Source organism: Anguilla rostrata, chromosome 15, assembly GCF_018555375.3.
Source record: "Anguilla rostrata isolate EN2019 chromosome 15, ASM1855537v3, whole genome shotgun sequence".
Classification (NCBI taxonomy): Eukaryota; Metazoa; Chordata; class Actinopteri; order Anguilliformes; family Anguillidae; genus Anguilla; species Anguilla rostrata.
The window spans coordinates 36,136,955-36,160,451 of record NC_057947.1 but is presented as its reverse complement, the minus strand read 5'-3'; the positions used below and the strand labels follow the sequence as shown (position 1 = coordinate 36,160,451).

The following is a 23,497-nucleotide window of genomic DNA, read 5'->3' as shown; positions in this document are numbered from 1 at the left end:
GATGTAATCCCACTGCAGACTGCGAGAGCTACTAGGAATATAGAGCTTTAAGCAAGCCTTAGCGCGACACAAACTGAACCAGTGTAGATACGCTACGCGCCGCGCCGTGCTGCTTACGCCCCGCTTACGCTACGCGTGCGGTGGGTGCCCGGCGTCATAGTTACACGCTCACCTCCCTAACGTTACACCAGAGTGCCCCCCTGTGTTGCTGAGCTGGCCCCTGTGTTGTTGAGCTGGCCCTTGTGTTGCTGAGCTGGCCCTTGTGTTGCAGGGGATCATCCAGCTGGAGAAGGAGCTGGCCTACCTGGGCAGCCTGTGTGCGGCTGCGCTGATGAAAAAGGACCTGGCCCTGCCCATCGGTGAGGAAATCTGTCTCCCCCCCTCTGTCTGTCTCTCTCTCTGTCTGTCTCTCTGTCTCTCTCTCACTCGCTCTCTCTCTCTCTCTGTCTGTCTCTTTCTCTCTCTCACTCGCTCTCTGTCTCTCTTTGTCTCTCTATCTCTGTCTCTAGGCAACTTCTCTCTGTGTGTCTCTCTTTAGAACTGTGAGGAAGCTGTTCTGTGTGTGTTTCTCTAAAGCTCTGAGCTGTGTGGTAGCTCGTCCCTGGCAGTGTGTGCTGTGTGTTAGTAGTGCCCTGTGCTGTACTGACCCTTTCATCGCTCTGCTCTGACTCACTCCAGGAAACGAGCTGGAAGAGGACCTGGAGATACTGGAGGAGGCATCGCTTCAGGTGGGTGCGCTGGGGGCAGTCATGGGGGGTCATGTGGGGCGACACCCCCTCGATGAGGACGGTTTGTAACAGAACTCGCGGTTAAATTGGGGGTGTGTTTCAGGTGTGCAAGGCCCACGCTGGGATCCTGGGGAAGGGCCTGGCTCTGTCCCACTCTCCCACCATCCTGGAGGCCCTGGAGGGGAACCTGCCGCTGCACCTGCAGACCAATGAGCACTCCTTCCTGGAGGACTTCATCACCTGCGTGCCCAACTCCAGCGGGGGCCGGCTGGCCAGGTGAGGCCCGGGAGGTTCCGGGCGGTTCCGGGAGGTTCCGCAGGAGCGGTGGGACGGGCGCTCATTGACGGACTCTCCATCCCCCCCCCCCCCAGGTGGCTGCAGCCGGACTCGTATGCTGACCCTCAGAAGACCTCGCTCATCCTCAACAAGGATGACATCCGCTGCGGCTGGCCCGCCACCGTGGCCGTGCAGACCAAAGACCAGTACGGGGACGTGGTGCACGTGCCCAACATGAAGGTCCGAGTCCGTCCGTCTGTCCGTCTCGTCTGTCTGTCCGTCTGCCTGCCTGTCTGTCTGTCTGTCCGTTTGTCCGTCTGTCTGTCTGTCTGCCCGTCCGTCTGTCTGTCTGTCTGCCCGTCTGTCTGTCTGCCCGTCTGTCTGTCCATCCGTCCATCTGTCTGTCTGCCCGTCTGTCTGCCCGTCCGTCTGTCTGTCTGCCCATCTGTCTGTCTGTCTGTCCGTCTCTCCGTCCGTCCGTCTGTCTGTCTGTCTGCCCGTCTGTCTGTCCGTCTCTCCGTCCGTCCGTCTGTCTGTCTGTCTGCCCGTCTGTCTGTCTGCATCATGGCTGGGTCTTTATGAACGATGGGGTTAGCGTTAGGGTTAGCGTTAGCGTGTGCACTGTAACTGAACCCTCTGGTTTTTAGGTGGAGATGAAGGCGGTTAGGGTTAGCGTTAGCATTAGGGTTAGCATTAGCATGTGCACTGTAACTGAACCCTCTGGTTTTTAGGTGGAGATGAAGGCGGTTAGGGTTAGCATTAGGGTTAGCATTAGCGTGTGCGCTGTAACTGAACCCTCTGGTTTTTAGGTGGAGATGAAGGCGGTTAGGGTTAGCATTAGGGTTAGCATTAGCGTGTGCGCTGTAACTGAACCCTCTGGTTTTTAGGTGGAGGTGAAGGCGGTTCCCGTCTCGCAGAAGAAGTCCCTCCAGCAGGACAGCGCCCGGAAACTGCAGCGTCTGCCGGGAAGCTCCTCCCCCTCCGCCTCCGGGACCGACCTCACCTTCGGGGGACTGCCCACCCCAAAACTGGAGGCCACCTACGAACCAATGATCGTCAAGGAGGCCCGCTACATCGCCATCACCATGATGAAGGTGGGTGCTTTCTCCTGTGCACGTTTTCTGGCCATAATGACCCACTCTGGGTGTTGCATTAAAGCCCTGCATTCTGCCGTCACGTGCACAACCATGAGGTTTTGTTTGGTGTTAAACCTAGGTTTTTTAAAATAATGTATTGTGCATCAGAGTAAAGCAGATTCTCATTGGCTGACCTCTGCAGCCAATAACTGCTTATTGCTCGGACATGCTGGTCGTTAATTAGACGTGAAGTTTAATGCCCTAAAAATCCTTTTTCCAGGCGTACGAGAATTACTCCTTTGAAGAACTCCGCTTTGCCTCCCCAACTCCAAAGAGGTAAGAGAGTTTTCAGTGCTTTTACTTCCCGAAGCGGGGGGTTATTTTCAGGTCGCTGACGTTGCGCTCTTCCCCCCCCCCCCGACCGCAGGCCCAGTGAAAACATGCTGATCCGGGCCAACACCGACGGCACCTACAGCGCCAACTGGACCCCCGGCGCCGTGGGGCTCTACACCATCCACGTCACCATTGACGGCATCGAGATCGGTGAGTGTTAAGTGATGTTTATGGTCCTCTCTGCAGTGTTGAGTCCTGTTTGTGGTCCCCTCTGTAGTGTTGAGTGCGGTTTGTGGTCCCCTCTGCAGTGTTGAGTGCGGTTTGTGGTCCCCTCTGCAGTGTTGAGTGTGGTTTGTGGTCCCCTCTGCAGTGTTGAGTGATGTTTGGTCCCCTCTGCAGTGTTGATGAGTTGTGGTCCCCTCTGCAGTGTTGAGTGCGGTTTGTGGTCCCCTCTGCAGTGTTGAGTGTGGTTTGTGGTCCCCTCTGCAGTGTTGAGTGATGTTTGTGGTCCCATCTGCAGTGTTTAGTCCTGTTTTTGGTCCCCTCTGCAGTGTTGAGTCCTGTTTTTGGTCCCCTCTGCAGTGTTGAGTCCTATTTTTGGTCCCCTCTGCAGTGTTGAGTGTGATTTGTGGTCCCATCTGCAGTGTTTAGTCCTGTTTTTAGTCCCCTCTGCAGTGTTGAGTCCTGTTTTTGGTCCCCTCTGCAGTGTTGAGTGTGGTTTGTGGTCCCTCTGCAGTGTTGAGTCTGTTTTGGTCCTTGCAGTGTGAGTCCTGTTTTTGGTCCCCTCTGCAGTGTTGAGTGATGTTTGTGGTCCCCTCTGCAGTGTTGAGTGATGTTTGTGGTCTCCTCTGCAGTGCTGAGTGTTGAGTGATGTTTGTGGTCCCCTCTGTAGAGCTGAGTGCTGTTTGTGGACCCCTCTGCAGTGCTGAGTCTTGAGTGATGTTTGTGGACCCCTCTGCAGTTTTGAGTGTTATTTGTGGTTCCCTTTGCAGTATTGAGTGCTTTTTGTGGTCCCCTCTGCAGATGCGGGTTTGGAGGTGGAGGTGAAGGACCCACCGAAGGGCATGATCCCGCCCGGGTCACAGATGGTCAAACCCAAAGCTGAGCCTCAGCCCAGCAAGGTGAGTGTCCGCCCTGAAACACACCCGCCCCCCCCAAAACTGGTCTGTACTCAGTGTTTACCCCCGTCATGAAGGCTCTTTTTATTTTATTTATGAGTTTCTACAAACTTTCCAGACCTTATTATAAAATCGGACGTTAGGTCAGACCACTAGACCCTGTCCCATTTTATGTGGTGAGCCTGGGACATAACATGACTGCTTGAGGTTTATCGGCTCATATATATATTTTCCTCATGAGCACAGCTTCAACCTTCCTATTAGGAGCCAAAGAGGAATTGCATCTCTCTCTCTCTCTGTCGTTCTCTCCACCCCCCCAGGTGCGCAGGTTTGTGGCCAAAGACAGCGCGGGACTGCGTGTGCGCACGCACCCCTCCCTACAGAGCGAGCAGATCGGCTTAGTGCACGTCAACGGGACCATCACGTTCATTGACGAGGTAACCTGCTCTACAGCCGGGGAGGCCCTGCATTAGTGCGCTATAGCGCATTATTACCACTCACAGTGCGCTATAGTGCATTATTACCACTCATAGTGCGTTATAGCGCGTTATTACCACTCATAGTGCGTTATAGCATGTTATTACCACTCATAGTGCGTTATAGCGCATTATTACCACTCATAATGCCTTATAGCGCGTTATTACCACTCATAGTGCGTTATAGCGTGTTATTACCACTCATAGTGCCTTATAGCGCGTTATTAATACTCATAGTGCCTTATAGCGCGTTATTACCACTCATAGTGCGTTATAGCGTGCTATTACCACTCATAGTACGTTATAATGCATTATTACCACTTGCAGTTTCCTTTTCTCTGTAACCACTGATCTATCTACGTTCTGTGTTAATGTGAAACTCAATCTGTATGCCCAACAGTACATTCAAGCTTTTCTTCATGATTCCTGCTGCTTTTCTAAGCTTATCTTTTTAAACTTCTTTTTTAAAGCATTCTTTTAAGCATTTCTTCATTGTTTTGCTTCATGAATGAGCAAGGAACCTGGAGGCTGTGAGGAGGAAGGGGAAAATAGACATTACTGTGTGAGATGCAGATCGAACGCTCGGAGTTAAAAACTGAGACATTTCCACCCTGTGTTCAGACGTGGCCACTCCATGCTCACCCCCGTTTTCACGGTTAAAACAAGTCTCCAGCATTTCGTTTTGCATCTTACCTGTCCTATCAGCACCTGCCAGTAGGCGGCACTTGCAGTAACTTGCAGTGACGATGCACGCGTGTCCTGATTGTTTCTATGCAGTAATAATGTTTTTAAAGATATGTAATTTATAGCTATAGTACCATCACCGGCCCAGTGCCATTGTGTCCTAATTAAACACACATGGGATGGACACACTGTCCTAGCCTAGATGGGCTTTATGTAGTGGTGATAACACTCCTCGTCCCAGAGGCAGGAGCTGCTCGCAAACGAAAATGCGAGCGTGATTTACTCCACTTCGTCTCCTGGTTCCATTGCTGCTGGCTAGCTAAGTGTTCCAGACTCCTCCTCTGTCCCCGCCCCCTCCCCCATGCCCCGCCCCCCTCAGCCTCGGGTACCCTTGCCAGGGCCTATCAGCAGTTACGGGAGGGCGGGGCTCCGCTCTGTCGCTTGTGTCCCCCATAGATCCACAATGATGATGGTGTGTGGCTCAGACTGAATGATGAGACTTTGAAGAAGTATGTCCCTAACATGAATGGCTACACTGAAGCCTGGTGCCTCTCTTTTAACCAGCATCTGGGCAGAAGCCTTCTGGTCCCCGATGACGTAAGTAAAGCACCTCCCCCCCCTCCTCCTTGTAGAATAGCAGGGGCCCCTGTGCTGTTCATCGGGGGAGGGGCCGATGTGTTTCTGTCCGGACTCAGTGAGATGTTTGTGAGACTCTAGTGTTCCTTCCACACTGTGTTGTGTGTGAACAGACCCGTCCAGCTTTAGCCAGAGGTCTGGGAAACAGAGGTGTGTTCTCGCATGAGGCGTCCGGCCGCTGGGTGTAATATCAGGAGTGTGTGCCTCCGCAGAGCGGGGGTACTGACTGCGTACGGGTGGGTGCATGTGTGTGTGTTAGCGAGGGTCTGCGAGGGTGCGGTTAGCACGCCTCCTCTCAGCAGTGGAACAGTCCGGTAGTCTTCTACCGGTGCAGACGACCTAAACGGAGGAGGGGTGCTAGATGAGGGGTTTGGGGATACGCAGCAACTGCCGCTACTGTGACCTCATTTCTGACCTCATCGCTCCTACCCTGCTTCTAGTCAATCTCCTAGGTCCTCGTGAAGCCTCCCTGCTAAGCTCCCGCTTAAGCTCCCTTAGCCTCCCAGGCCCAGTCTCTAAGCTCCTCCCCATCTCTGAGGCTCCCATCTCTAAGGCCCCCATCTCTAAGACTCCTCCCCTCCTAAGCCTGCTCCCGTCTCTAAGGCTCCTCCACGCATCTCTAAGGCTCCTCTCTGTCTCTAAGGCTCCTCCCCATCTCTGAGGCTCCTCCTCCCTGTCTCTGAGGCTGCTCCACGTGTCTCTAAGGCTCCTCCCCATCTCTAAGGCTCCTCCTCCCTGTCTCTGAGGCTCCTCCTCCCTGTCTCTAAGGCTGCTCCACGTGTCTCTAAGGCTCCTCCTCCCCATCTCTGAGGCTCCTCCGTATCTCTGAGGCTCCTCCCCATCTCTAAGGCTCCTCCTCCCCGTATCTAAGGCTCCGCGTCTCTAAGACCTTCTTCTGGGTGGCGGCTTTTGTTCCTTGGCACGCAAAACTTCATAAGAGCGGCTGTTAGACGGTCGAGGGCTTTGGCGTCCCAGTTTAAAGGAGACTCACAGCTGAAATGGAAGTGTTTTGTTCATGATGCGTATAAAGCACTTGCATGTGCAAGCGGGCATTCAGAATTGCATCCTTTATGCCTAGAACTCTGTCTGACACGCTGTCCTTTCTATCAGCCTGAGCAGAGTGAAAATAAGACTCACTCCTTCCGCTTCTCCTTTTAAAAGGCTTTGTGAGTGCTTTGGGTTCTCAAACTTTTATCCGCATTTTAAAATGATGGAATTCGCGCTTTTCATACACAGATTAAATGTTTTCTTTTCCTGAATCTTGGTGCATTAATGTGATCAGACCGCAGTCTTTGGGGGGGGGGGGGGGATTTGGCGTTTGCGAAAGCAGGTTTATATTTCTCTGCTGGCTCTAATGGAATGCTCTTGTCTGTCTCTCTTGTGTTTTGTGCTGCCAGTTTCTCGGTTTACAGGATGCAAGACAGAATTATCCAGATTTCCAGAAAGTGTTTCATACATATACAACGTATCAAATATACCTTTTTGATTTTCCATTTAAAAAACAAACAAAAAAAAAACAGAAAAGCATTTTAATCTTGCAATAATCCTGGACTGGTTTTCTGCCTTGAAACAAACTGACATCCTAACACTGCTTTATTTGGGAAGTGTTTCCCAGAGTGCATTGGGCTGCTTTAGGACTCAGGGCTTCCATGTAATCTGTGTGAACAGCATGGCACACTACATCCTGTCTGAACGATGACTTTGCTTTAAGTCAGAATTGTTCTTTTCATATATTTGGTGAATGAAACTAACCTGAAAGTGTCACATTTTTCCCCAAGTGAATTTTGTTCTTAAATATTTGTGTGTGCCTGTGGTTTGCTAAAATGGAAATATTAATTTCTGAAATTAACAGTAGTCTGTGTTTTCAACGCTGCGTTAAGACCTCTCCTTCTCCCTTTTGTACGCTCATAGTGATATTGTCACAATGTGTGTCTAAATTACAACCCAAGACGATTTGTTTTACTGAGTAAAGGTCTTAATTTTGAGGGAAAAAGTCCTTGCTTCCAGAAAGCTTATTTTAATCGATCGCTGGCCGATACTTGACTGTTGTGTAATTTGTTGCTCAGAATGTCTTTAATGCTGGCCAAGGAGTGAGTGATAACGGCTTTTTGTCTTGGACATCTTTACCTGTGTGTCCTCAGGTGAGTTTGAGCAGAAGGACCCTGGTGGCATGTTTGTTTGGGTTTTCAGTGTTGTGTTTAATAGACTCTCTGTGAGGTGCCAGTCCTTGCCTGCATCAGAAGGGTGCTGATGTTCAATCTGCGTTGTCTGCATGGTCCTGTATGGCCTTTTTCTTTGGAGATCAGTGGAGGGGAAAAATGATTTTGAAGAATGAAATCATGTTTCCCCCTTGCTGTAACAGAATGGGTAATGAAAATATGCAACCATTTGTTTTACAGTTGAACATTTGAATGCCTCCCATTTTGAAGTTGTCCCAGTACTGATGTCTTTTGAGGGTATAGAAAGTGGGCACTGACAGTGAGGGTGGTGCATAGTGAGAGGGTGAACCCTCAAGGCATGTTGGTCTCTGTGAGAGGGTGAACCCCAGAGGCATGTTGGTCTCTGTGAGAGGGTGAACCCTCAAGGCATGTTGGTCTCTGTGAGAGGGTGAACCCCAGAGGGATGTTAGGCTCTGTGAGAGGGTGAACCCCAGAGGGATGTTGGTCTCAGTGAGAGGGTGAACCCCAGAGGGATGTTAGGCTCAGTGAGAGGGTGAACCCCAGGGGGATGTTAGGCTCAGTGAGAGGGTAAACCCCAGAGGGATGTTAGGCTCTGTGAGAGGGTGAACCCCAGAGGGATGTTGGTCGTGGAGAGGTGAACCCCAGAGGGATGTTAGGCTCAGTGAGAGGGTGAACCCCAGAGGGATGTTAGGCTCTGTGAGAGGGTGAACCCCAGAGGGATGTTGGTCTGTGTGAGAGGGTGAACCCCTGAGGGATGTTAGGCTCAGTGAGAGGGTGAACCCCAGAGGGATGTTGGTCTCTGTGAGAGGGTGAACCCCAGAGGCATGTTGGTCTCTGTGAGAGGGTGAACCCCAGAGGGATGTTGGTCTCAGTGAGAGGGTGAACCCTCAAGGGATGTTGGTCTCTGTGAGAGGGTGACCCCAGAGGGATGTTAGGCTCTGTGAGAGGGTGAACCCAGAGGGATTTGGTCTGTGGAGGGGGTGAACCCCAGAGGAATGTTGGTCTCTGTGAGAGGGTGAACCCCAGAGGGATGTTAGGCTCTGTGAGAGGGTGAACCCCAGAGGGATGTTAGGCTCTGTGAGAGGGTGAACCCCAGAGGGATGTTAGGCTCTGTGAGAGGGTGAACCCCAGAGGGATGTTGGTCTCTGTGAGAGGGTGAACCCCAGAGGGATGTTGGTCTCTGTGAGAGGGTGAACCCCAGAGGGATGTTGGTCTCTGTGAGAGGGTGAACCCCAGAGGGATGTTAGGCTCTGTGAGAGGGTGAACCCCAGAGGGATGTTGGTCTGTGTGAGAGGGTGAACCCCAGAGGGATGTTGGTCTCTGTGAGAGGGTGAACCCCAGAGGATGTTGGCTCTGTGAGAGGTGAACCCCAGAGGGATGTTAGGCTCTGTGAGAGGGTGAACCCCAGAGGGATGTTAGGCTCTGTGAGAGGGTGAACCCCAGAGGGATGTTGGTCTCTGTGAGAGGGTGAACCCCAGAGGGATGTTGGTCTCTGTGAGAGGGTGAACCCAAGAGGGATGTTGGTCTCTGTGAGAGGGTGAACCCCAGAGGGATGTTAGGCTCTGTGAGAGGGTGAACCCCAGAGGGATGTTAGGCTCAGTGAGGGGGTGAGAGGGTGAGTGTTTCCTGAGTGCAGCCCCCTGTGCCATGCCTACCGCATGCCCCCCCACCCCCCCTGCCTGCGCTGCTTGGCGCTAAGCTGTACTGCGCCATCTTCGCATGCTTTGTTCAACTGCGCCATTTCCCCCTGGCCCCCCCCGCGTCTGCGATGCTTTAGACTTTCTGGCCAGAAGCATCTCCAGGGCACAAACTGTTCCAGCCTTACCCATAATGCCTCAATGAAAATTAATTCCCCCACTTTGGTCTGCTAGTTGTTTGTGTAAAAATAACTCATAGCGTCTTCACGTTCATTTTGCCTTTTAATTATGTGGATGACTGTAGTGTAGCATCTCAGCTGCCACAGCGGCAGTTGGTTTAGCGGTAAATTTCCCACGGAGCCGCGAGTGTGTGGCCGACCCGCGGAGAGCTGAAGCGGGCTGAGGCGCGGCGCGTACGCTAACGAGCTCAGGAGCTGTGTGTGAGCCCCGGCGCGTACGCTAACGAGCTCGGGAGCTGTGTGTGAGCCCGGCCTGGCCTGGACGCTGCTCTCCAGACACTAACCCCCTGTCCTTTGGCTCTTACAGGAGGCCAGCCTGCACTCGGAAGAGTGTTTTAAGGAGGCCAGTGGCCGCCCCCCCCACACGGCCCCCGTACGCGAGCAGGACAGGCCGGGCCTGGGTGGCGGACCGGGCCTTTATAAGGTAGTGAAGACGGGACCCTCGGGTCACAACATCAGAAGCTGCCCAAACCTTAGGGGCGTCCCCATTGGAATGTTAGTTCTGGGCAACACAGTCAAGGCCATAGGCGAGGTATGGATCCCAAAACTGTGTTCTTGTGGCTACAAAACAAATCATCACTTCATAGCTGACAGATTTGATTTTTTTTTGCTCTTTTTTTTTTTTTCCTCTCGCTAACACTGAAATCACAGCAACACAAAATTTCAGATTTTTTTCCTCCCTGATTGACTTTAAAGCACCTCTGGTTCATGTCTTTGGTAGAAGGGTTGAGTGTGAAAGGGTGTGGGTGTGTGCTCTCTCTCTCTCTCCCTGGCATCGTCTGGCCTTGCAGCCTGCTAATAACGCGTCTCCATGGCTACAGCATTTCCCGCCTTCTCTTCCTGCGAGAACGCAGCACGGTGTCGCCCTGGCGACGGCGGCGAGATAAATCGGACCACAGGGACGGGTTTTATCGCATTCTGGAACCCCGTCAGACACAAAACAAATCTCCCGTCCCGATAAATCCTCCTCCTGACCCGTTAAAAAAGCCCTTCTGGGGTGTGTTAAAAGTCACTCGCGTTTTTATAGCCGCAGTTAAACAGCGGAAGTGCATTCGGCTGCTGATGATCGAATGAATGGATGGTAACTCAGCATTCAATCACAGCGGCCTTTTCTAGTCCCTCTCAGGGTAGCTTTATAAAACACGTTTCTGCTGCTGAGGTCACCACGGAGACGGAGTTTCACACTGTCCTCCATTATTGCTGGGGCAAGAGCAGTTGGAGCATTTTATTTTGCAAAATTATTGCCAATTTTCGCAGTCGCAGTTCGTGTCTCAGCGGCTACCTCAGTTTCAGAGACCTGCCTTTGAGAAATCCAGGCATGCTTCATGCGTTATGACCCTGATTTACAGTCAGGTGGATTTCTCTGTGTAACTGAAACTGAAGCTGAGCTGAGTGTCCCGCTGTCTGCCATCTTGGTGCTGTCTACCATCTTTGCGCTCTTTTTGCCATCAAAACCATGAAATGCTGAAGCCATGAACAGCTTCTCACTCTCTCCCCCTTTCCCCCCTCTCCCCCCCAACTTTGGCTTTTAATTTTTCCTTGTGCACATTTTAATGCTGACCCCGGTTTGACCTGGAAGTGCTAAAATGTGGCACGTTCTGATGCCCTGTACTGGGAGGATGTGGTGTGTCATGCTGTTCTCTTGGAGTCGGTGAGCGTCTCTGCAGCAGCTGTGCTGTACAGAGTGATGCTTCCTCAGAGCGTTTCTCCACCGGCCCGTGGTGATGTCATTTCCAGAGCGGGTGTGGCCTCCCACACCATGTGATATAATGATCCTTTATAGTCCATACAGTAAATTAGTACTGTTCCATGGTTGCCTTCAGGAATAATTGTTCTAATGCTTGTATTGTCAAAGGGGTGGTTTCTAGACATGAGCATGGAAAAAAAACAAAAAAAAACACCGTGGTCCACTGACATCACAGTGAATAAAGACACTGACCTGAGCCTGATTCATTCATTTCGGTTTCTGTGTGTAAGGGAATGTTGAGGTTTGCTGGTCCTCTGTTCTGACTGCAGTGATGGGCGCTAGCAGCTGGGGGGGAGGGCGGGCGGGGGTGTTTGGGGGGATGAAGCCATCACAGCCTGGGGGGTGTGTGTTTGGGGGGGTAAAGCGGTTGTTTGTGCGTCAGGTGACCAACGTGGAGGGCACCTGGGTGCAGCTGGATAAGAACAGCGTGGTGGAGTTCTGCGAGAGCGACGAAGGCGAGGCCTGGTCTCTGGCCCGGGACCGGGGGGGGAACCAGTACCTGCGGCACGAGGAAGGTGAGTCCCGCCCGCCGCCCAATCGCTGCCCTAGCAGCAGGGATCGCCCCCGATGTGACTGCACACCCCTGTTCTAGAGTGTTAAAGTCTACCAGTGCTTCCAGGGGTAGAGTTTGGCGCTAGCGTTTCGGAGTGAGCTTAGCATCTCCTGTGCCAGTTGAGTTACAGCAGCCCCCCCCCTCTCCTCCTGTCTCCTAACAGAGCAAGCGGTCCTGGAGCAGGGGGCCCAGACTCCGCCTCCCAGCCCCTTCTCTGTCCAGGCCTTCAACCGGGCCACGGGGGCCAATGGGGCGCAAGGCTTCGACTACGGCATCTCCAACAACAAAGGTAAGGGGGGGGGGGTTCACCTGGGGTCTACTGTCCTGCAGGTAACAGCACACCTGAGGTCTGACCGGCAGGTGTTTCTCTCTGCCTGCCCCCTGCCCTTCCCGGGGCAGATTTACTGCCCCAACCAGCCCGTTACGTTACATGCTGGTACTCCTAGCCCAGAGGACAGGTGTTAAATGTCAGGTAATGCTCCAAGTGCAGTTTCTTCACCTTCGTCAGAGACCTTCGAGCCGCTCGAAAGCAGCTGAGTGACTGTCTGGATACAGCTTCTGAACATCGAGGCTGTCGCTCGTTAACTTTGGTTCTGAACAGTGTGAATGGGATATGGAATATGATTATGACACGTAAAAGCACAGAAGCTTGTCATCTCTCTCCACTCTGTCTGTGACTCTGCACACATCTACCTGTCCTGCCTGTCACCTGGATCGACCACCAGTCTGTCCCCTGTTCTCTCCCCCCAACCCCCCCACCCCTCCTCCTGCTTATCTGGGCTTTCTAGGCTCTTCTGCCACCATGTCCTGCTGCACGCTGTCTGAATTTGTAGAAAATGTGTTTATTTACTCCCAAATTATTACCTTACAAAGCAATTACTTCACTACACACATTCTTTATATATGTGTATACACACACACACACACACACACACACACTACTCTCCACCTCAGTAAAAGGCCATTTCACTGAGAGACTATGATGTTGCTCATTATCTTTAAAAGTAAATACTTATTTCTGGTCTTTCAAAATGGACTGAGGATATTCCAAAAGTTAGTTTTTTCATAGTTTTTCATACTATAAAGGATATGTTTAGTTATGCAGAGGAGTGAAGATCTGCTGGCTTTTCATTAATAGGTGTAGAGCCGTTTGTGTCTTCATGATCAGAATCAGGAAAGTATGCATCTGGTTTGCTCTGAAGGGGCTTGTTCTATGACCTTACACTTCCACAGGTGGTACTTGTTTATATTACCAAAAAAATTACATTTTATATAATTTTTTTGTTGGAATTATTTCTTGTGGCCTTAGCAAACTGAGACTGCTGTACTCAAATGAGTTCCGGCACAAAACAGAAATGGATGTTTGTTTGGTTGTGAATAAGTGCGATAGAATGAATCTATTCATTTGGAAGCCTCCGGAAGCATTAGTTCTTGAGAGCATCCAGTTCGGGACGGACACAGCTATGGAGAGAATCTTAAGTGTTCAAGAACCATTCCTCCCTTTAGTCAGAATTACTTGGTGAAAGCACCGCTTAGTTCATGCAAAACAGAGTTCATTAATGCTAATTTGTGACTGTTGACACTGCACCCCAAGAGCTGTCAGACCACCACTGCATATCAGATCTACACATTACACCCAGAAGGAGCCAGCAAATCCCCGAGTGCATTGCTTCATTGTTTTTTTGTAAATTCGAATAACCAAAAATTTTGAATCGGGAACCAAGGGAGACATTTTTAATGTTCCGATCTCTGCTTTCTGAGTTAATGTTTTACTCCCCACCCCCTTGGAGGTTCCCTGTGAGCTACGATGACGCAGGAACTTGATGCAGTAGAGCCCTAGAAAGCCCTGCTCACTGAGCTCCTCCTCTCTGGAGTGGTCCTGCCCTTCCCCTGTGTGCCTGCCGCTCTGCATGCCTTCCATCGTGTCACGCCTAACGCTGCTGTCATGTGACCTCGCGCTCGTGCCGTGTGTGTTCTAGAGCTCCCTCTCTTTGCCCTCAGTTTGAGACTCTGCTTCACATTCCTGTACTCTCGCTTTACTTCCAGTCTAAGACCTAACTAATCCCAGTCCAATGTCTAACTAATCCCAGTCTAAAAAAGAACTAATCCCAGTCTAAGGACTAACTATGTGGACGGTTTCAAGCCTAAAATTAACCCCCAGTTTAAACCCAAATTTACCCAAATTCTAAGGCCTAGTTTGGTCACACGTCTCAAACAAGTTTAGTCCCAGCCTCAAGCTTAACTTCACCCATATTCCTAGACCCGACTTTTCCCTCAGTTTAAGGCCTAACTTTATCTAGATTCTAAGGCCTGAGTTTACTACGTTTATGGAACTTCTTCAACCCCAATACAAGGCTGAGCTTTTCTATCTGCTATTCGCCTTCCCACCAATCAGGTACCTGCTTTGCCTTCCAAACCCAGCACATGGTCTGAACTTACCTCCTGTCTAGAACAAGGCCACACCCTGTTCTCTCACCTGGCGTCCTGTCTAGGACATGGCCACGCTCCCTCTCTCTAGGATATGGCCACGCCCCCTCTCTCACCTGGCGTCCTGTCTAGGACATGGCCACGCCCCCTCTCTCTAGGACATGGCCACGCCCGATGCCCACGCTCTCACCCGATGCCCTGTTGCTGACTGACACAGTCACAGCTTCCTGCTGCGGAGGTCATCTCCACCCTCACAGGTCCCCGTGTCAGCAGTGTCTTGTGCTGAAATCTGAGTCATTAACCTAGCTGTGTGTCCTAATGGCCCAACCCCAGCCGCCGCTAGTTCCCCGCGTAGCTGTGGAGCATCACCGTGGAGACCAGGCAGATTTCACAAGAGACAGCATGCCTGCTAACTGCGTTTGCTGCTTTTCCAACTGACAACCAGGCCCAGGCTTCTGCCATTTTACACACACCATACCACAGCCACCATACTTCCCCGTCTCAGTCCCCCGCCCCCCTCCCAGTCCCCCGCCCCCCTCTCAGTCCCCCGCCCCCCTCTCAGTCCCCGTCCCCTCCCTCCCACCTCCAGCTCGTCACTCCATGGTACCCCCCCTCGTCACCTGCTTGTTACCCCGTCGGGGGTCACTCAATGCCCCCACCCACCTCAGCATCAGGCGTGGCGTGTGTAGACGTGGCTAGGCGTGTGTGGGCGTGGCTTGAGTCAGCGTGCCGTGGCGTGTGCGTGCCGTGGCCTAGCGTGTGCGTAGCGTGTGCGTGCGTGCTCTTCCCCGGAGGCTCAGCCCTAGCTGTAGTGTCCCTTGTCTCCCACCCTACAGGTGAGCGGCTGAGCGCTATTCTGAATTCCATTCAGCCCGGGCCCTTCCTCCCCGCGCCCGCCCTTCTGCAGCCGGCCCACTCTCCCTCTCCCCTAATCCACAGCCCATTTGTGTTCGGACAGTCCCTGTCCCAGCAGCCTCAGCCGCAGCCACAGCTTCCCAGTAAGTCTGTCCGTCTGCCCGCCTGTCCGTCTGCCTGACCGTGTCCACCCACGCTGGACCCAGCCCTCGCCCTTCCCTCCTTCTGCTTATTTATTTATTCATTTATTTATTTTTTAACAGTTATCTGTTTGTTATTTATCTCTCTTCGCTTTATTCGTTTCTTTTTCTGAATGCCCCCTAGCTTTTTCGCTCCTGTGTGTTACCCCTCGGTCGCCTGCCCCGTTTTTGTAGGTGTGGCTTACACCCCCCCAATCTCATCTCCGTCATCCTGACATCATCCCTCGATTTCACCTCAGAACCCCCTCCGCCCCCCCGCCCTTCCTGATCCCGGTCTGTTAGTTGCTCCCCATTCTGCTTCTCTTACCAGTCATCTCCTCTTACTGTGTGTCCAGCACTTAACGGGATGATGTCTGACTCTGTGTCTTGGAATCTGTTTAGTTCCTTTAGAAATATCTCTCTCCATCACTCATGTGCTGCAAACGAGTTCACCAACACACAGTCCAGTGCAAGGACCAGAGATGGCTGTTAGCTTGTCAGGATAGCCTGAGGTTTCCATGCCTAATTCTGTCATGAACGGTATACAGAGAACAGAATCGGGTGAGATAATGAAAGCCTTGTTTTCATCAGTCAGTGACGCTACTCGGTCAGACAGGTTGAGATTTAAACGGTGGTTTTAAACAGTGAATTAATTTAGCAGTTGATTTGCAATCTCTTATTTGCATGCACGTGCAAGATCACGAAACGTTTTTTTTCTTTTAATCAAATAAATATTTAAATTTGTATTCATTCGAAACAGTTGCTTAATCAAGCTACCTCCCTCATTTAGTACTTTGCAAATTAGCTCTCATTTTGATGTAGAATTTACTGGCTTAATTATTGGCAGTTATACAACGGCTCGGCTGAATACTCGATTCTGATTGGTCCAAGGGTGTACATTAATAGATGTAAATGGACGCCTCGGGCTTTTAACAGTTATAAAATCAATGCGCTACAAAATCCAACATTCATACTTACTGTTAGACAGGACCATTATTCTTTCGATTTTTTATTATTGTTATGTCCCGTCCCATTTTCAATGTACAATTTCACAATTGATTGCCGCGTTGAATCACGGTTCTAGTTACTGTAGCTAACTTCATTTAGGGATGCCAACCATCCAGCAAAATACGGAATCGTTGTCCCTTGTTTTGACACTGACAGTAGAATAGGCGTTCCGTAATTAACTCATGGCTACGGGATGCATTTTCTTCCGTATCGTTGTGAACGATTGCGTTTATAGTAACCGCTGATTTTAATATAACTAAATGGTTAGCTAGCTAGCTAGCCGAGATAACAAGCATACCGTTGAGACCATTTTGAGCTAAAACCCATCTGAATGTTGATAACGGCTAGGTGACAAGACTTGACGGCGAACCTATCATAAAGCTAGCTGGCATTCAAACCCGGTTTTTAGAAAGACTTTGTCTACACTGCGCGACCACTCAATTTAAAAAAGCAAGGCAGAACTAGGGAGATGGATTTGATTTGAGTTATGGTCTCATGCAGTTTTCTCAAATGATGTAATCATAGAAATTACCAAAAGTTCGTGATAATTGTATGGTTTAAAACGAGAAGGAGCTATTTTTTTCCTGATAGAATTATTGTTTTCATAGAATTAACGGCCAGAGGTTTTTGCTTAGCAACGGTCCAAATAGAACTATCAACGAGAGTTTTGCTTGACAACAGTAAAACAATATACCCAAAGAACCGCGGAAGAATATTTCAATTTCAGCTGATTAAGTCGATAAAAATCTATATATATATAAGTAACTATCTAACGGCGCATGCTCTGCTGCGACGACACAGTTTTCTGTATGTATCTATGTATTTATGTGAGGCCTGCAAAGCAAAGCTGTGAAAACAAATTTCCCCTGAGGGACAATAACGTATTGTATTGTATTGTATTGTATATATAGTCAATGTTGGCAACTCTTTGTATAAGTGGAATAAACCCCTCCGGGCTGTCCCGTGAGTTTTGGAAAATAACTACCACCGTTGTACATTGGTGTATTCCTTACATAATGAATGGGTTAGCCTGTCTGGTAGTTTTCTGTCGTGTGGTTTTCGGTACAATAAGGCGTAAGGAACACCCGCGGTTTGTACATTCCGGAAGCTGGGACTGGCGGCAGTATATATATATATATATATATATTAGTGATCACTATATGGTGCTGTTTGTATATAAAGTTAAATCTGTAGCAAATTAACTGGATTAATGTGGTTTCAGACATTAGATATTTAATTATTGGAAAATCTTTAATGCGCATAGCACAAATATACACTTTTTGTCTAGTTAAGGATACAGCTAGAAACCTGTTCACCTCTGAGTGATGATGTCTGCCCTCCGGCTGCTTCCACGCACGCAAAACTAGTAACACAACCAATGATTGGTGCAAAACAAATACTGTGACCAATCATTGGTCAGTTTATTAGTTTTGCGTGTGGCGTGTGGCCTTAGTGAGTCAGGGCCTAACTGTTGGAGTGTGGCCGGACTCTGTCAGATGGAAACAAGGCTTAAGTGTAACTCAGTGGGCTCTGAGTGCGTCAGGCTGGTGGTCCGTGTCCTCGCACACGCGGTGTCTCTCCCGTCTCCCGGGGGGGGGGCCCATCCTCTGAGGACTGCCTGGCTTCTGTTCTCCTGTGTGGACTGTGTAGTTCTGCTCTGATAGGCTCTCTCTCTCCCTCCCTCCTTCCATCTGCACCCTGTCGCTCTCCCGCCCGCCGCTGTGCTCCGCTGCAGACGCTCCGTCACGCGGCCTTGCTTCCCGCGAGCGCGCGCACAAAAGCGCCGCCGCCGCTGGCCCCGCCCCCTCCGGCCCCGCTCTCTCATCCCTCGCTCTCAGACAAAAGGGTGGGTAACGCTCTCCCTCAGCCGGGACGTCCCGCAGACTCGCGGCTGGGGTCCATCCCATACGCTGCTCCATGCTCCATTTACCACCCCCCCCTCCTGTCACTCATAGGAACATAGGGACGGTGATTGGCCAGAAAACCTTAGGAGGCGTGACTCGATATCTGGCCTTTGACACAACAGTGAAGTGCCACTGGAGACTCTGCATCCGGCTCTATTTTCTCCTCATTTAAGTTTAACGCAACTCTTCTTTCCATTGTCGGTGGTGTGTCACCATTTTCTCAGACCAAAGCTGGTTCTTTGTGTTCAGTTTGGACTTCGCCGTGATTCCTGCTTCTTTAACGCAAATGCTAGCCTAGGATCAGGGCAGTGTCCAAAAACCATCACACAACAAATTCTGAGGGAACATCATTCATTAGAAGAGCAAAATGATCAAGTTAAAGGAGCTGCATTATTAGAAATGGCAGTTCTTCCAAAGTTTTTCCCAGAATTCCCTCTTGTAATGGATGTGCAACACTGAGGTTGTTTCTCATAGAAATTTTTATTGTTCAGTTAAAATTTTTTCTTCCTTCCTGACCCAAGCATTGTTTAAGTCATTTGTTCTTCCCCCACTCCATTTTACAGTGTTTTTTTGATGATGATTCCTCCAGATGTGTCTAAGCCCCAGAGATGTGGCTCCTCTCTGATTGGTGTGATCTCATTGGTTAATTGAAGGTTGTGTCACAATGTGCAGGTGAGAGGGGAAACCAGGCGGCGGCGGCGTCCCGCCCCATGTCCCCCGCGGGGAAGGGTCACCGGCAGGACAGCCGGTCCCCAAAACCCGAGGGTCGGGGCGGCAGGACGTCCGATCAGGGCAAGGCCCGGACCAACGACAGCATGTCAGCCAGCGAGGCGCTGATCCTGCGGTCGGACACGGGCAAGCTGCGGTCCGACTCCCACGGCCGGTCCCACTCGCCCAACCACAACACCCTGCAGGCCCTGAAGGCCGACGGCCGCACGCCGGGCCTGAGGGCCGAGTCCCCCACCCCAGGGTCCCGGGCCTCCTCCCCCAAACAGAAGGGCCTGGGCTCCGGCAGGTCCAGCCCCTCCGGCACCAGCTCGCCCCGCCCCTCCTCTCCCCACGACAAGAACGCACCTCCGAAAGTCAGCACGTCCTCCAAGGCCCGCCTGGACCCGCCTCGCGAGCGGTCCAAGTCCGACTCGTACACCCTGGACCCCGACACGCTGAGGAAGAAGAAGGCGCCCCTGACCGAGCCCCTGCGAGGCCGGTCCACCTCGCCCAAGCCCAAAGTCCCGCCCAAAGACGGCCGAGGGGGCGGCAGCGCGGAGAACCGCGCCCCCTCGCCGCACGTGGTCCAGGAGAACCTCCACAGCGAGGTGGTGGAGGTGTGCTCCTCCAGCGCCCTCCTCTCCAACAGCGAGGACGGCAACTCGGAGAGCGGGGAGCTGCGCGGCGCGGAGGAGGGCTCCTCCAAGGTGCACTTCAGCATCGGCAAGGCTCCCGTCAAAGAGGAGCTGGAGACGCGCTCCTCCCCCAAGATCAGCCGCAAGGCCTCTGGCCGGCACGTCCGGCCCAAGAAGGACAAGGCCGGGCCGCTCTTCAAGGGCGAGAGCCCGCGCCTGGCGGAGCCCGCCAAGCAGGCCATGTCGCCGTCCGTCGCCGAGTGCGCCCGCGCCGTCTTCGCCGCCTTCCTGTGGCACGAGGGCATCGTCCACGACGCCATGGCCTGCTCCTCCTTCCTCAAGTTCAACCCGGAGCTCACCAAGGAGCACGCCCCCATCCGCAGCTCCCTGGGGGGCCAGCAGCCCGGCGACGAGAAGGAGAGCAAGCTGAAGAACCGCCACTCCCTGGAGATCTCCTCCGCCCTCAACATGTTCAACATCTCGCCCCACGGGCCCGACATCTCCAAGATGGGCAGCATCAACAAGAACAAGGTGCTGTCCATGCTGAAGGAGCCGCCGCTCCCGGAGAAGTGCGAGGACGGGAGGGCGGAGCCGGTGGCCTACGAGGTGGCCAGCCACTCCTCCATGAGGGCCAAGTCCCTCCTGCCGCTCACCCTCCAGCACCTGGTGGCCTTCTGGGAGGACATCTCCCTGGCCACCATCAAGGCCGCCACCCAGAACATGATCTTCCCCAGCCCTGGGTCCAGCGCCATCCTCAAGAAGAAGGAGAACGAGAAGGACAACAAGAAGGCCAAGAAGGAGAAGAAGAAGAAGGAGAAGGCCGAGGTACGGCCCAGGGGGAACCTGTTTGGGGAGATGGCCCAGCTGGCCATGGGAGGTCCCGAGAAGGACACCATCTGCGAACTGTGCGGGGAGTCGCACCCATATCCAGTCACCTACCACATGAGGCAGGCCCACCCAGGTAAGAGCCCACTACCTGATCTGATGAGGGTTAGAAATGTGTCCTCTGCTATAAACACCTGTTTGGATAACTGGAAGCTGGTTTGGCTGTTGTACAGTGGATATCGTAGCGCTTTCATGTAAATAATTCCCATGATTGGCTGTGATGGCTTTGGCAGGATGTGGCCGTTACGCCGGGGGCCAAGGCTACAACAGCATCGGACACTTCTGCGGCGGCTGGGCGGGTAACTGCGGAGACGGAGGCATCGGGGGAAGCACCTGGTACCTGGTGTGCGACCGCTGCCGGGAGAAGTACCTGAGAGAGAAGCAGACGGCTGCCAGGGAAAAGGTGCGCTTCTGCCTCTCACCCGCAAAACGCCGCCATTTCCTCCCAGAGAAATGCTCTGCCTCTCACCCGCAACACGCCGCCATTTCCTCCCAGAGAAATGCTCTGCCTCTCACCCGCAAAACACTGCCATTTCCTCCCAGAGAAACTCTCTGCCTCTCACCCGCAAAACACCACCATTTCCTCCCAGAGAAACGCTCTGTCTCTCACCCGCAAAACACCGCCATTTCCTCCCAGAGAAACGCACGTTTCGGGAGGGAGAGGGAGGGTTCATTTGTACAAAGGTTTTTGGTTTATTTTAATGTCAGTCCTGAAAGTGTTATCTTTCTGTCTCCCTGTGTCTATTCCTTTTTTACTCAATTTATCTTATCCATTGGCACCTTTTAGATGAACCCAAGTAATGGCGGACATGTTAAGAGTCTTCTCTCCCTGGAGGGAATCCTCCTTGCTTAATGGCGACTGCTATTGAACCTAAAATGGTTGCAGAAGTGGAGCTAGGACATGTAGCTTCTAGCAGCAGGACCTAATATTAAAAAAAATATTTCAGTGCATATTGCAGGATCATTTTGTCGAGCTGTGTACAGTGTCTGATCTCTCTGTCGATGGGGTGGTTGTGATGCGTAAGCTCCAATGCTCAGGCTGAGGTAAAGGGGTGTGGCTGTGCTCTCAGGTGAAGCAGTCCAGGAAGAAGCCCCTGCAGGTGAAGACGCCGCGGGCGCTGCCCACCATGGAGGCGCACCAGGTGATCCGTGCCAACGCCCTGTTCCTGCTCTCGCTGAGCAGCGCCGCCGAGCCCAGCATGCTGTGCCACCACCCGCCCAAACCCTTCCACGCCCAGCTGCCCAGCCTCAAGGAGGGCGTGTCCGACGACCCGTCCAACAAGATCAGCTGCCTGTACCTGCAGACGCTGGCGCGGTGGGTACCTCTGCGGGACGTCCCACCCGATTATTTTAACAATGTGGAAGCATTTCAGCCCCCGATATCCAGTCCTGGAGATCTGCAGTGTCTTCTGGTTTTTAGTATGTTTCAGTGCCAGTGATTCATTTAATCGTTGACTGGTTAACGTATCCACACTCCTTGTTCTCATGGCCTTAATTAGCTGCTGATGGAAAGAAAACTACAAATCCCTGCAGGCACTGCAGCCTTCCAGGACTGGACTTTGACATTGGATGAGTTTTAAATGCAAAGTTATTGACCACAGTAATGGGACATAACCTCTTCCTTCTGAGGTGAGGTGGGATAGAGTACATAGAGACCATTTTAAGCACAGAGCTAAACGTATTGTCCAATGGGAGTGCAGAGCTGAACATGTTGGCCAACGGAAGCACAGAGCTGAACGTGTTGGCCAATGGAAGCGCTGAGATGAATGTGTTGCCCAGTGGTAGTGCAGAGCTGACCGTCTTGGCCAATGGTAGTGCAGAGCTGACCCCGTTGGCTAATGGTAGCGCTGAGTCGCAGTACTGGCTCTGTTTGACACAGCTCCTCTCCTTCTTGTCTGTAGGCATCACACAGAGAGTTTCGGGGCGTATCAGGATGACAACCTCTTCCAGGACGAGATGAGGTACCTGCGCTCCACCTCTGTCCCGGCACCCTACATCTCCGTCACCCCCGACGCCTGTCCCAACGTCTTCGAGGAGCCCGAGAGCAACATGAAGTCCATGCCTCCCAGGTAGCCCAAACCTCGCCCCCTTCAGGACAGCGTCCCAATCGGGCAACAGTAGCAGGAGCTTTGACCTTAGTCCACTCTTCCCGATGAGGTTGAGAGGGATTAGAGCTCCTTGCTCTTATGTATAGGTTTGCTGTTGATATAAATGTTGTAAATTTGTATTGTCTTGCTGTATTGGAAATGCAGTGTTTCAGCACTAATTCCAGTATTGTGTGTCCATATTAGAAGAGTCCCAGTTCTTCATAGTGCTGCTATTCAATCTGTGTGGTTGGGTTAATGTGTGGAAGGTGTTGTGTAGCAGAAATGAACATTAAGTGTTAGCGTGTTTTATAAGGGTGTGGTACAGTACTTTGTTAGCGTGTGCTGTGAAGCGGTGCCTCTGTAAGTGATCGTGTCGGCGGTTTTGGGCGGGTCTGACGCTGGTGTTGTGGCCCCCAGCCTGGAGACCAGCCCGATCACGGACAGCGACACGGCGAAGCGGACGGTGTTCCAGCGCTCGTACTCGGTGGTGGCCTCGGAGTACGACAAGCAGCACTCGGCGTCGCCCGCGCGGGTCAAGGCCGTGCCCCGCCGCCGCGTCCACAGCGGAGACGCAGGTGTGCTCCCCGTCACCACGGTTACAGTGGGTGGACTGTGGGTAGAAGTGGGCAGATGGCATTAAGACATACTGTGCTGTACTGAGTTATGGACTGTATGGACACAGAGAATCCGTGCTGCTGCACATAAGAGCCCTGTAGTGCAGGAGGGCAGGTGGGGGATCTAGGGTGCCAGGCAGTGTCATGCTCCCACTGATATGTAACATATTTCTTTTTTTGTCTTATAAAGTGAGTTTGGCCTTCTTGATGCAAGAATAGTAGGATTTGTGCCTGCCCAGAAAGTTTTGTGTGCAAGTTATAACCAGGCCGTGTCTCCGTCCCGTCTCAGAAGTGGGCTCCTCCCTGCTGAGGCACCCCTCCCCCGAGCTGTCCCGCCTGATTTCGGCGCACGGCTCGCTCAGTAAGGGCGAGCGAAACTTCCAGTGGCCCGTCCTGGCCTTCGTCATCCAGCACCATGACCTGGAGGGGCTGGAGGTGGCCATGAAGCACGCGCTGCGCCAGTCTGCCTGCAGGGTGTTCGCCATGGAGGTGGGTCTGCCCCCCCCCCCGCT

The 23,497-nt window shown here is 52.2% G+C and overlaps 1 protein-coding gene across 11 annotated transcripts in view; it reads left to right on the top strand.

Moving 5' to 3' along the window:
• The window catches only part of mycbp2 (MYC binding protein 2), a 104,766-nt gene that overhangs the window by 67,850 nt on the left and 13,419 nt on the right, over positions 1–23,497 (top strand). For 5 of the 11 annotated variants that reach the window (XM_064311761.1, XM_064311757.1, XM_064311758.1 and 2 more), the window contains 21 exons: positions 272–359; positions 679–728; positions 832–1,004; positions 1,100–1,244; positions 1,892–2,098; positions 2,361–2,416; positions 2,508–2,623; positions 3,437–3,534; positions 3,852–3,968; positions 5,148–5,288; positions 9,691–9,915; positions 11,513–11,645; positions 11,847–11,972; positions 14,947–15,108; positions 17,888–17,998; positions 18,729–20,360; positions 20,518–20,687; positions 21,355–21,599; positions 22,186–22,353; positions 22,789–22,946; positions 23,275–23,474. In XM_064311761.1, the coding sequence (XP_064167831.1) occupies positions 272–359; positions 679–728; positions 832–1,004; positions 1,100–1,244; positions 1,892–2,098; positions 2,361–2,416; positions 2,508–2,623; positions 3,437–3,534; positions 3,852–3,968; positions 5,148–5,288; positions 9,691–9,915; positions 11,513–11,645; positions 11,847–11,972; positions 14,947–15,108; positions 17,888–17,998; positions 18,729–20,360; positions 20,518–20,687; positions 21,355–21,599; positions 22,186–22,353; positions 22,789–22,946; positions 23,275–23,474 (4,521 nt within the window). The remainder of the gene's footprint in view (positions 1–271; positions 360–678; positions 729–831; positions 1,005–1,099; positions 1,245–1,891; positions 2,099–2,360; positions 2,417–2,507; positions 2,624–3,436; positions 3,535–3,851; positions 3,969–5,147; positions 5,289–9,690; positions 9,916–11,512; positions 11,646–11,846; positions 11,973–14,946; positions 15,109–17,887; positions 17,999–18,728; positions 20,361–20,517; positions 20,688–21,354; positions 21,600–22,185; positions 22,354–22,788; positions 22,947–23,274; positions 23,475–23,497) is intronic. The other 6 variants (XM_064311766.1, XM_064311764.1, XM_064311759.1 and 3 more) reach the window with 5 other exon arrangements.